The sequence below is a fragment of the Onychomys torridus genome, unplaced genomic scaffold (genome assembly GCF_903995425.1).
Source record: "Onychomys torridus unplaced genomic scaffold, mOncTor1.1, whole genome shotgun sequence".
NCBI lineage: Eukaryota > Metazoa > Chordata > Mammalia > Rodentia > Cricetidae > Onychomys > Onychomys torridus.
The window spans coordinates 1-13,432 of NW_023413390.1; the positions used below are offsets into that span (position 1 = coordinate 1).

Here is a 13,432-nt window from a genome sequence, read left to right on the forward strand (position 1 = left end):
GAAATATTTGAAAGTATCTGCTGGCTATATGTGTTTTTCTTTTGTACAGGATCTGTTCATGCCACTATCCATTTTTCGGATGGATGTTTTGCTTCCTTGGTTTATTACTAACTTCTTTCAGTTAATTAAAACTTTAGATATTAGATCAATACATAAAGAACAAATGGAAGATGTTTTTATCCCATTATATGGTGTTCTGATAACATTTTTTCTTTGCTCTACAGCGTATTTTTTTTCATTTTGTTGTATTTTACCTTCATTTTTTGTGGCTCTATCTTTTGATACCCAAGACTAATTTGTAAATTATTGGCATGCTTTTCACTAAATTCTTGTCTGCACCAAAGTCTTGACAATTATTAAGTGTGTGATCTATCAATTTCATTGTTTCATGTTTCAATGTAAGGATTGTGATTCAATTTGAATTGATTCCTATACAAGGGGAGGACAATGATCCAATTTCTTTCCACTTTATGTTGATACTCAGCCTGTCAACAGCACTTGTTACATAGGCTGTTTGTCCTCAGCTAGTCATTATCCTCCATGGTTATAAATAAAATACTTGGCTGCTGTTCCTTTTATGTTTAAAGCAAATTACAGCTATCTAGAAGTATCAGGTTACTACACTATAGTAGTTATCACCAAGAAATCTAACCATAAGTATTTGAAAGCCTGTTGGCAAAGGGAAATCCTTATTTTCTCTTGGACATGAAAATGTTTAGAGATATTATGGAGATCATGTTGGAGGCTCAGCACACTTTTCAAATAGAAATAACATGACATATGACCTATATATTCTACTTCTGGGCTCATCTATAGGAAACTCTACATCCTGTCTTGGTCATTTTCTGTCATTGAGAATAAGGTTATTAACAGTTTTTAGTTGTTGTGGTTTTGTTTAGTAATTTTAAAACATGGTTTTATTTTCTTCAGTATATATTTATATTTGTTTCAATATGTTTCATAACTAGGTACACAGTTGTACAAAATATCCATTTCTTATGAGGAGAGAATTCTATTTCTTTTCATTGCTCTTCAATGCATGGGTTTGTGCATGTGTGTATGTGTGTGTTCAATTTTTGTATATAATGGTATAGCATGAATACTTTAAGTTGTTGGAAACAGCTTTCAAATTTTTATGAATATATTATTTTTTATATTTACAAGATATCTTCTTTTATTTTCATTCTATATGTTAAGATTTATTTTATCTCTGTTGCCAGTGCAGTTATTATTGTGTGCATTACAACTCAATGGATATTTTTTTAAACTTTATACATGCTTGCATGTGTACATGTACTCCTTTGAATACATTAAGTAGCAGATCTAGGTAAATACCAGAATTAGATATTTCAAAGCCACATATCTTGATATATATTCTGGAATCTAGAAGGAGTAAATGCTAATGCTAGTGAAGGAATGGATTTCATAGCGGCAGATAGCAAGCATCAAAGAACAAAAGCTTCCTTCTCCCATGTCCTTATATAGGTGCCCATCAGAATTACATGTGCATTCTAAATGTTTCTTCCTGACTAAAGATCAAGATGAAGGATGTGTCTAAAATACCAGGATTAAAAGAATGTTTCCCTACCTCTAATATCCAGATTATATGTCATCAAGTAGATTACCAAAATAATGATCACAAGTCTATCCCTTGCCAATGGGACACATAATCAGACCTTATTTTGTTGTGATTAATTTCCATTTTAAAGGACCACGAGCCAAAGGAGGTTTAACAACTAAATTTACTGCCTATTGTGAGAATATTCTTTCACTGGGGAAGCCTTAAGTAATGTCCAAACCTTCTCTTCAATTTCTCAATGACATCAAGTTTCATTCTTGTCGAAGTTCACCATAGAGAACCCATGAATTCATGAGGCTTACAGAAAATAAGTAAGGACTTTCTGATGACAACGTGGGTGACCTAGATTTAGTCCTGAAAATTCTTTACTCAGTGTATATTAAGATAATTTATCATTACATATATAGATATCACCCTCCCACATCATAAAAATATTGTCTAGTCATGTTCTCATTTTTAAAGTCCTATTAATAGTTAACATATCCTGATGTCGTCATTTTAGTCTACCTGAATTGAAGGCAGATTCTGCTTGTTGTTGTTACCTTACCAGACAGGACAAAATGCCTGTGCTGGATCTTCAAATATTTATTTATTTTTATCTATCTATCTATCTATCTATCTATTTACTAATTTATATATAATGAGGCTTCATTGGTGGGTGATGTCCTTAAAATCATTAAATTGTTTATTTCTTTATATACCTTTGTATACACACACACACACACACACACACACACATATATATATATATATATATATATATATATATATATATATATACAAGCACAAACATATCTTATTCATTTATAAATGATTTCTATATTCCAATGTGACTAAATATCCTGGTTTAGAACGATAATATCTGAAAGGTTATCAAAATCCTTAAGTGATATGAGCCATATTGTAGAACCAGATTTAGGATAAACATCAAGGAGATATCATTTTGACCAGAACTGTATGATTCCATAAGTCTTGGATTTAAAAGTAGACATTAAATTTGTATGTTAAACCTCAGGTTAATTGTTCCAAAGAAGCGTTCAGAAACATAGTCATTTCTATTTATTTTACCTGAGTGGTCATGTTGATTAAACACATACTTGTATTTAAGATTATTATATTTTTACCTTTTAGTATTGCTATGAACAAAATATATGCAGGCCAAATCAACAGTTGTAGTTTACAAGAACATTTACCTATAATCATTTTGTTATTAAGTTCATGATATGAACAACAAGCCATAATTTCAAAGTAACTGTCTAACATAAGTAATCCAAAAGACAAATCCTAATAACGAAAAATCTTGAGTATTGCTTGTTGGAATTAGAGTTTAATCTTTTTCATTGTAAAAGGGAAAATGAACATAGGGATCCTTAGTAAATATTTTGTTAGTTCATGCAGAAACAAAAGAAGCTATTCAGAGAACAAAGGAGCATGCTAGGCAAAGGACATTTTAGAGGAAAAGTAGTTTGGACTTACTAGTCAGAATTAGCAGTAAGATCCAGTAGAGCCTACTCAAGTATCGTTTTCCTAGTCATGTATGCCATAAACTTGGTCATATTTTCTGTTCAAGTTCAAATCAGCTGCAGAGTAGTGAAATTATATCTCTAATCTGGGTATTTAAGGTTGTTGTATAATTGACTTTATGTGGGTGGTAAGAACATAGTGAATGAAAGCAAAAGAGGCAGGCAGAATAAGGAAAACACTAAAACTGTGCCCTCATGCACACACGAGCGCGCGCGCGCGCGTGCACACACACACACACACACACACACACACACACACACACACCCCTACCAGAGAATTCAAGTCATGACTGTAGACTGTTAAACCATTGGGAACTCACTCAGTCAATCTGCTCTTCTTTGTATGGCTCTCAAAAAGGAGAGGGAAATGGCAATGGAAGAGAGGAAAGGAATTCAAAGGGATGTGCTTGGTTGTGGGATACCCCCAATCTCCTCCCAGATTTAGAACCAAATGTAGCTTTGGGGTTGTTGCATGTGACACAGGTAGACATCCCAATAAGCATCATTGGTCCTTTAACAGAAAACTAAAGGGTTACAGTCTATCCATCTATGTGCAGACATAGTGAATGTGGTGTGGAGGACTTGGGGGTTTTATAGGACACAACAGTGGAGCCTTAAAAGATAGAAGCTTACATCTTCTGGTTATTACACGACAGCCTGAAAGAATTAGGGGTCTTGTTTGTGTTTGTCCTTACTAGATATTCCAAGGTTGCCATCATCTCAGGTCAACATAACTGTCCAGAAATTTTAGATCCATCTGAAGCTTATAGGTTTAAGCCATCACTTACTAGATACACTGGTATTCAACTTATAATAACTATTCCTGTGATGACACAAATATTACTTGTAAATATATAGTATTGAATATATTAAAGTCCTTGCATCATTCAGTTCAATATGATATGATTTCCCTTCATAAATATTGACAATTCTTCTGTGCAGATTCAAGTGGAGGAGCTACCAGTTTTCTTTGGCCTTCATATTTGCTGTTGAGGAGATCAACAGGAACACTCACATTTTACCCAACACATCTCTAGGATTTGATCTATATCACGTCCCAAGCAATCAATGGCATATTCTCCAGGAACCTTTTATTTGCCTCATAGGAACTAGAATAAGCTTTCCCAATTACACATGTAGAGGACCAAAGAAGACTTCTGCTTTACTTACAGGAACATCATGGGCAACCTCTGAACATATTGGGAGACTGCTCAATCTCTACAAGTATCCACAGGTGAGGGACTTGGCTGTGAGGAAAAAAGAAACCAGTATTATACTGCACTCATTTCAGGTGTTTTCAAATGTAAAGAAGTGCTGCTGTGTGTCATTCATCTATCAAAGTGAATAAATCAGGCATTTGGTTATATAGCCTCATATACTTTGCTTGAGATAAAACAGAATGGGATGGAGCCTATATTGGTTGTTTAGAAAATTTTGTCTTTGAGTAATTCTAAAAAGTTTTTCAAAAAGAAAATGAAAGTTTAAAACACCATGAGTAGAAGTTAGTCTATACCAATCCAAAGTGTCACCTCAGGTCTTAAATTGTGTTCTACATCAATGTTTTCACTTATGTTTCCTTTTTCCCTCAGCTTACTTTTGGGCCATTTAACACTATGCTAAGTGACAGAGCCCAGTTCACTTCTCTCTACCAGACAGCACCCAAGGACACATCTCTGTCACAAGGCATTGCAATTTTGATGGTTCATTTCAGCTGGACTTGGGTGGGACTGGTTCTCATAGATGACCACAATGGAGCTGAGATTCTCATAGACATGAAAGGAGAGATGGACAAGAACAGAGTGTGCATAGCTTTTGTAGAAATGATTCAGGACAACTTGATTTCCTCCAATGAATTTTCCAGAGCAACTTACCTGAAGATCCTGAAATCATCTGCAAATGTAGTTTTCATTTATGGTGACACCGAATCTTTACATGGTATAATCATAAATACAGGGATACGTTTAATGAATGGGAAAGTTTGGATCATGAGGTCACAATGGGATTCAACTACTGATTTTGAGTTGTTCATATTTGATTCATTACACGGGAGTCTCATTTTTGCACATCACCATGCTGAGATTTCTGATTTTAGGAAGTTTGTCCAGGCATACAACCCTTCCAAATACCCAGAAGATGGTTATCTTGCTGTTATGTGGAACATATACTTCAATTGTCCTTTTTCTGGACCTGATTGTAAAATTTTGAGTAGCTGTCTACCCAATGCTTCCTTGGATATGTTGCCTAAAAATGTTTGGGAAATGGATATGACTGAAGAGAGTTACAACTTATATAATTCTGTGTATGCTGTGGCTCACAGTCTCCATGAGATGACACTCCAACAAGTACAAATTCAGCCCCATCGAACTGGGGAGGTAAATTTCTACCCTTGGGAGGTAATTTCTCTTCCTGTATCTTTTTATCAATATTTGTATACCTGTATATTTTATCAACATTTTAGCCCAGTGACATACTGAGGTTTTACAAAAGCACACATTACATGATTGTACATTGTGGCAGGTTTTGCAAAAAAAATCACCTGAGCGACTGTACATAATTCAACATATGGGAGTAATTGCAGACATGTGTCATTGTTCATGAGAATGGATGGCAATAACAACGTTTAAATGTATGTCATTATATACTTTGTGTTACATTTAACCTCAGAATCTTCTCATGATATAATACTCAATTGAAATCTGAATATCTATAAATACATAACAGAACAGAGATAGGAGAACTATATCCTTAATGGTCAAATACTATTAGATCCTTATGGTTAAAATTCTGAAGCTATGGTTATGTCTCCTAACTGACCATTTTTATTACATTTTGGACATAAACACCGCAGTTTACAAAGTGAAACTTTGAATAGACTACTTAAATATGTGGATGAGGCTAGCACCTGAAGATTGTGATTTGGTTGCCATTATAATTATCTGGTTATTCTTGTGATCTTGTGTGCATCATTCTCTTGAAACCGTGTGATATTTTATTTGTGCTGTGAACAGATGGCAATGAAAAGCCAGCAGGTGCTAAGGTAGAGGTCAGCAGCTGTAGCACATTCTTTAATCCGCAGAGATCATCTGATCTCTGTAGTTAACCAGTGGAAGAGTCCAGGTGGAGGTACATGCTTAACAGCACTAGACATGGAGTCTGTAGTGACAGAGACTGGAAGTAAAAGAGCTGGATGGAGAGAGGAAGTAAGATGGCAGGCCACAGAAACGTATATAGGTGTGAGGATATAGGAGGTATCTCTTTGGGGCTGAGGATTTCCTAGTGGTAAGAACTTGTGGCTGACTTACTCTGTTCCTCTGAACTCTCAGCTTCAGCCCCAATAACTGGTTTCAGGCTTTTTAAATTATTATTAATAAGACCATTTAGCAATTTGTGTTACACTAACTGTCTAGAAACATTTTGACAATATTCATATTTGGTATTCATCCATTAAAAGGTTGATAGCTTGGTATAGCTAGCAAATAATGGCAGGGATTTAGGACAATGAGACCCATTGCTTCACTGGGTTCTGTTGAACCTTTCTGGGAAGAAATTCATCATCAAATTCTGCATCTCTTTTAGCTTCACACTTTTCTCAAGAATATCCATTTCAAAAATGGTGCTGGAAACCTTGTGGTTTTGGATTCACAAAAGGAATTAGATGCAGAATATGATATTCTCAACTTCTGGAATTTTCCAGATGGTCTCAGAAAAAAGATGAAAGTTGGAACATTTTCTTCAAAAGCTCCACAGGGCCAAGAACTATGTTTGTCTGACTATATGATACAGTGGGCCACAGGATTTACAGAGGTGGGCTGAATCTTATCTCATTGTTTTGATCTTTATGTCAATAGACACTTGTTTGTGAATGTAATGGCTGTTGTTTTCTTACTCTCTGACCATCTGTACAAACAAAACTACTGTTATATGAGAAAGTATTTGTTGCCTTATTCTGAGAAATGGGGTTGTTAATTTTTCCATACATTTTTTTCCCTGTGGACACTTATTTCTGTTGACAAATACTGTGTCTATTTATTAAGATTACATTCCTATCATGAAACTAATTGACAAGAGTACTACTTTGATGGCCAAATTTGGAAGTATCAGTGCATGTTCATTTTGCTTTCATGTACCAGGTAATGCACAGTAGCATGGAAAGCACATGTTAGTGGTTTAATTACATGTTTTGCTCCTGAAAAAAAGAAGCAATGTGACAAACAACCAAAAAAAAAATAAAGAAAAAGAAAAAGATAAAGAAAAATCTGGCAGACATAACTTAAGACCATAGACTTTATTGAGTCACACTTGGTATGAGCAGTTCATAATGATTCATGCAATCATGTTGGCAAGAGCCTGAAAAAGTGAGTCATGTTGTGTCTTCAGTCAGGAAGTAGACTGACTTGAACCGTACTCTTTTTATCCCTTTTTGTTTTTCTTTTCAGTCCTTAGCAACAAGAACCAATGAAATAGTACTCATACTCATAGAACGTGTAATCTCTCACAGAAAGTCACAAAGACCAGTTCTTATGTTTTTTTTCTGAATCCTGTCAATCTGACAAATGTTAGCTAAGCATCACCACTGAGAAACAAAGTTGCTCACTACAGCTATCAGAAAGTACACAATTGTATCAGTATGTCATTATACTTGCCAATTTAGACATGTACTCCATCACCTAACTTCTTATTTTTCCCTATCTCTTATATTTTCACTATTGTTCAGATTTCTGTTGTCTTTAGATCATTGTCTAAACACGTTGATCTTCTTGGATATACTATATTAAAATGAGAGGCAGTGCATCAAAACAAAATATCTTCAAATAATAAATGTAAACCTTGCCATATCATTGTTCTATATTGAAAAATATCATTTTTATTATTTTAAAACCATGCATTCCAGAGTATTTTCTCTTCTATACTTAAATCTCAGCTTCCCCGCTCTGTGTGCAGTGAGAGCTGTGTTCCTGGATTCAGAAAATCCTCTCAGGAGGGGAAAGCTGCCTGCTGCTATGATTGTACTCGTTGTCCAGACAATGAGATTTCCAATGGGACAGGTAAGTGTCAGTCTAACTGGGGTATTTCCCAACTCTCCACTGTGTTCAGCAATGTTTAAGAAGATGAACTAGTTCTGTGAAGGAACAGAAGAGATAAGTCCTCTGATTCTTTTAGTTAGAAGTAAAAATATTTTAGTTAATTTTTTCAGCAATTTGCATGATGCTCTGGACATTGAAACTCATAATTGATGTATGTTTTTGATCCACTACATCCATTGTATCCTTCAACGATAAGCTTTACCCGTCACAGAGTAGTCTGCTTTATTTCACCATGGCATTTTACAGACACACTCACACACACCACACACACACATACACTATAAATTACTGACTTTTATTTTATTTCAAAGCATAGTTAGTTCAAAGTTAGCACACATTGAAGGGTTGGTTTTTTATGGCCCTTAGTTGGATAATTTCATTCATGATTCTAGGTTCATCAGGAGTGATCAGAAAGGTCATATGTGATTTTCACATGCACACATTTAAGAATTTTGTATTTTATATTTTTTCATTTTGTTTTATCTGTGAAAGTTTTGCCTGCATGCATGTGTGTATACACACATGTACTTGCTTAGTGTAGATCAAAGTTAGAAGAGGGCTTCAGATTTCCTGATGGTGTAGGCACAGACAGTATTGAGCACCATGTGGGTGCTTGCAACTGAAACTTGGTCCTCCTTAAGAGTAACAGTATCCTGAACCACAGAACCATTTATCTACCTTATCTTTTTGATTTTCAGTATAAATAATATTCCATATTCCCTTAATGAGTATATTTTCTCCCCTGTTTTCCTCCATCCCTATCAAACTATGTATCTTCCATGGTGAGGGATATCCTTTAATACCATAGGTATTAAAGATCTTAAATATGTTGTAGTCAAATATATATCCACTGGGGAGGTATGGCAAAATCTTATTATGAGAATCTTACATCAACACACAATTTTTTAAATTAATAGATGCTATGTGTCATAATCTGAATGTAGATTTGTATCACTTCTGTTATAATTTAATTAATATATGTGATAAGTACTCATTAACTTGTTTTATACAAATGACTGTATTTTCTATAAGAAGTTAATGGAATCATTATTAAACATAGAAGATGTGAATTATGAAAGAATGTCCTTTGACAACTAGTTGAAATGACACATTACCACTTTCATTAATGGCAGTGTTGTGAATAGCAAGGCATATGTAGACACCTTTGTTCTTAGAACAAGACAGGACACTGAATTTGAAGGATCCTCCTTTCCAGTCAAAGGTGGACATAGTAGAAGAACTTTATGTCAAAATATGTCCCAGGAACAGAAAATAGGCTTGAGACAATTGAAACAATGAAAGTGAGGCGCAAACACAGACACAATGTTGACTATGGAAAGAAAATCAAAGAGGATTCCTCAACATTAACATTTATGTCTAATGAGATTATTCATGTATCAACAGAAATGTTTTGACTAACATCATGGTTTTCCTGAACATTCAGATGTTTTAACTTTGCTTCATATAGATAGAAACTTTCAATTTTTTGGTTTCTTTAATTTGATTAATTTCAAACTTCATAATGAGACTGGCTACACATACCACTGAAGAGTTAATGTGCATATAGGTGCTTTGAGTACATTTGTGCCATAGTAAGTTCATGCACATGGTAACTATATTCATTGAAGGAAACTCGAAACATCAATATCAAATTCCCAATCCCTTATGGTTGCAGATTAAGTAGACACTTTGAAATATTTTTAGTAAGAAAGAAAAAACTAAAACATAAATGCTAAATATTTCAAAACAGTGAATGCTATAATTCAAACCACATTGAATGAGGTGGGTGTATATTTTAAAAAATTGTGTTTAAATCTCTATGAAATATTTGTCATGACTTATTTACTCTGTGCTTTCACTAAGGAATATATGAAGCATTTATATGTTTTGCATATGAAGCATTTATGCTCTGTTAGAATCCAATATGTGTAAACACACGGGATATAGTAGAGACAGAGTGCCTTGATAGTGAAAGGGTAGCAAGAAGGCACATCTGGAATAAACAACAAACAAAATGCTGATTATGGAATGAAAGATTCTGTAGGCAATATCAAAATGATGAATTCCATAGATTTTTAATTAGAATTTTCAACCAACATTAAATTTCAAATTCCACTTTGCAAAACTATATACATTTTATGAGAAAAATAGAAATAGTTAATGAAAATATGGAATAAACACATTAGTACTCATATGTTTTGAATTCATGATGAAACTAATAAATTATTGGAGTGATATATTGTGTATCAAATGAAGCTTGCCTGAGGATCATATTAAACATAGAAGTCAGGAAGTGGTGGCACATTACCTTCAATCTTCGCACTCACAAGACAGAGACCTGTCTGGATCTCTGTGAGTTAAATTCCTCCCTGGATTACCTGAGATTGATTTGTTCTAGGAGAGAAACAGAGCCAGGCAGTAGTAGTCACATACTTTTATCCCAGCACTTAAGATCTCATGCTTGTTGCTACCAGTATTGGAAAGGTATATAAGGTGTGAGGAGACAGGAACTAAGAGCCTTCCCACATAGATCCTTTTGACTGAAGACACAGAGGAAGACAGAAGATTCATGGAGTTGGTGAGGTGAGACATGGCAGTGGCTTGTTCTTTGTCTCTCTGACCTTTCAGCATTTACCACAATATCTGGCTCCAGGTATTTTTTAATTATAAGACCCTTTAGAAATTCAAGCAACAAATTACAAGTAGTAAATCATCAAAAATTATTCCATGGCATATTAAAATTAAAACAAGTATTTTATATCTATCTGTTCAATAGATGTTTTCTCCCTGGAGATGATTAAACAGTTTCTCAAAGGGAGTTTTTCCATGTTTTTAGGAAACTAATAATTCTCATTCCCACAAGTACTGTTAGAGAAAGGAACACAACGAGGAACTGAATCACTTCTATAGGAACAGTTAACCTGAATCTTATGACTGAGAACAACAGTACAAGAGAGAAATTTCAAAGCTCATACTCCTTATAATGAACACACTTGACAAAGTCACACAAAGGAATTCAGAAGGAGGTGATCCTATGATCAAGTTAGGTTCATGCAATTTAATTCAATAATTTATGACAATATAAATGAATAAAAATATAAAGTATTACTAAATAGAATTATATTTAAGTATAACAATGAAAAATATAGACTTGTTCACATTACATCTAACAAAGAAGATAGGCAATGTTGATCTGGAATGACTGACTAGAGAGCATTTAGTAATTATCACTATTGAGGACTGATTTACTTGAGTCTGAAACAACAGAGGAACTGTGGGCAAATGCCAGAGAGTTGGTGCTATGAATTGGCTTGAGATAAATGGGAAATCTGAGCGGAGATTCATAATAACTTTATTTCCTGAGTAGATATGGATCATTGTGTGAAGTGTCCAGAAAGTCATTATGCGAATACACAACAGAACCACTGCCTCCAGAAAGTAGTGTCATTTCTGTCCCATGAAGACCCTTTGGGGATGGCCCTCACCTGCTTGGCCCTGAGCTTCTCTGCACTCACTGCTGGTGTTCTTGGTGTTTTTGTGAAGTACCACCACACTCCCATTGTCAAGGCTAATAACGAGGCTCTCACTTACATCCTGCTCATCACTCTGATCTTCTGTTTTCTCTGTCCTTTACTCTTCATTGGCCTTCCCAACACAGCCACCTGTATCCTGCAGCAGAGTACATTTGCAGTTCTGTTCACTGTGGCTCTCTCCACAGTCTTGGCCAAAACTATTACTGTGGTTCTGGCTTTCAAAGTCACAGTTCCAGGGAGACTGACAAGGTGGATGATAATATCAAAGGCTCCTAACTTCATCATTCCCGTCTGCACCCTCTTCCAAATTGTGCTCTGTGGAATTTGGCTGGGCACCTCTCCTCCATTTATTGACTCAGATGCTTACTCTGAACATGGCCACATAATTATTACATGCAACAAGGGTTCCACTATTGCCTTCCATTCTGTCCTGGCCTACCTCTGCTCCATGGCACTTGGGAGCTATACTTTGGCTTACCTGTCCAGGAACCTGCCTGACACATTCAATGAAGCTAAGTTCATCACTTTCAGCATGTTGGTGTTCTTCAGTGTGTGGGTCACCTTCCTCCCAGTCTACCACAGCACCAAGGGGAAACACATGGTGGCCATGGAAGTCTTCTCTATCCTGGCGTCCAGTGCAGGCCTCCTAGGCTGCATTTTTTTCCCCAAGTGCTATATTATTTTGTTAAGACCACATAGGAATGTGCTTTCTCATGTCAGGAACAAAGCATATTCTAGAGGAAAAGTCAATCTTACAGCTTAGCCTGTGTTCTCTTAATTATATGAAATGCTTCAAGCCTGTTGAGGACTAATACAATTGTCAGAGATAATATAGAAATTAAGTATATATGTGTGTGTGTGTGTGTGTGTGTGTGTGTGTGTGTATTTCATTCATTGATGAAAGTAATTTTTATTCTCTCATCTCCTATTGTTTACACATTTGTTTATTTTAGAAGCTGACTTCTAATTGGGAAGTCTTCAAGCCTGTTTAGTACCAATCCAGTTGTCAGAATTCATATAGCAATTGAAAATTTTCTGTTCACTAGTTTCACTTATTGATGAAATACATGCTTATTCTTGCATCATCTAATATTTTTACATATTCCTCTAAGTTAGTATGCTGATTTTAATAAAATTATTTATCTCTCTCAATTAATATCAAAGAAAAAAATGAATGGGATATGTGTATATTCTTCACCGCTTCAACACTGTGTGACTTTACCATTATAGACCCCAAAGTTTTCATACATATCCATATGATTATGATGTAGTTGATATGTTTCCTGGATTCATCATGCTTACATTTTATGTATGCTTTTGCTAAGAACAATGGCACATTTTAAAAACAAATATGATTTTGACATGAATATAATACTCTGTTAAATATTTACATAATGAGATGCAAATTAGAATAGTGTGAAGATGCCCCTGGGTCCTACTAGAGGAAAGGACAATTAAAGCAGAAGAAAACAATAAGTCCTTGAAAGAAAATTATGAAAAAGCAAGGGAGATAGTCCAAGACCTGAAGAGGGAAATAGAAAAAATGAAGAAGACACTAGCAGAAGGAATGCTGGAAATAAAAACTCTGAGTAGACAAACAGGAACTTCACATGCAAGTGTAACCAACAGAATGCAAGAGATGGAAGAGAGGATCTCTGTTATTGAAAATACATTAGAAAAAATAGATTCATCAGTCAAAGAAAACACTAAAAC

The 13,432-nt window shown here is 35.0% G+C and overlaps 1 protein-coding gene across 1 annotated transcript; it reads left to right on the forward strand.

Annotated features, from left to right (window-relative positions):
- Positions 1-4,044: 4,044 nt before the first annotated feature.
- Positions 4,045-12,482, forward strand: LOC118576289 (vomeronasal type-2 receptor 116-like; the record flags this gene model as incomplete). The annotated part of the gene is made up of 5 exons (XM_036176597.1): positions 4,045-4,336; positions 4,692-5,495; positions 6,679-6,906; positions 8,024-8,147; positions 11,554-12,482. Coding segments are annotated over 5 exons (2,377 nt in total), but the record flags the coding sequence as incomplete, so codon positions are not given.
- Positions 12,483-13,432: the final 950 nt, after the last annotated feature.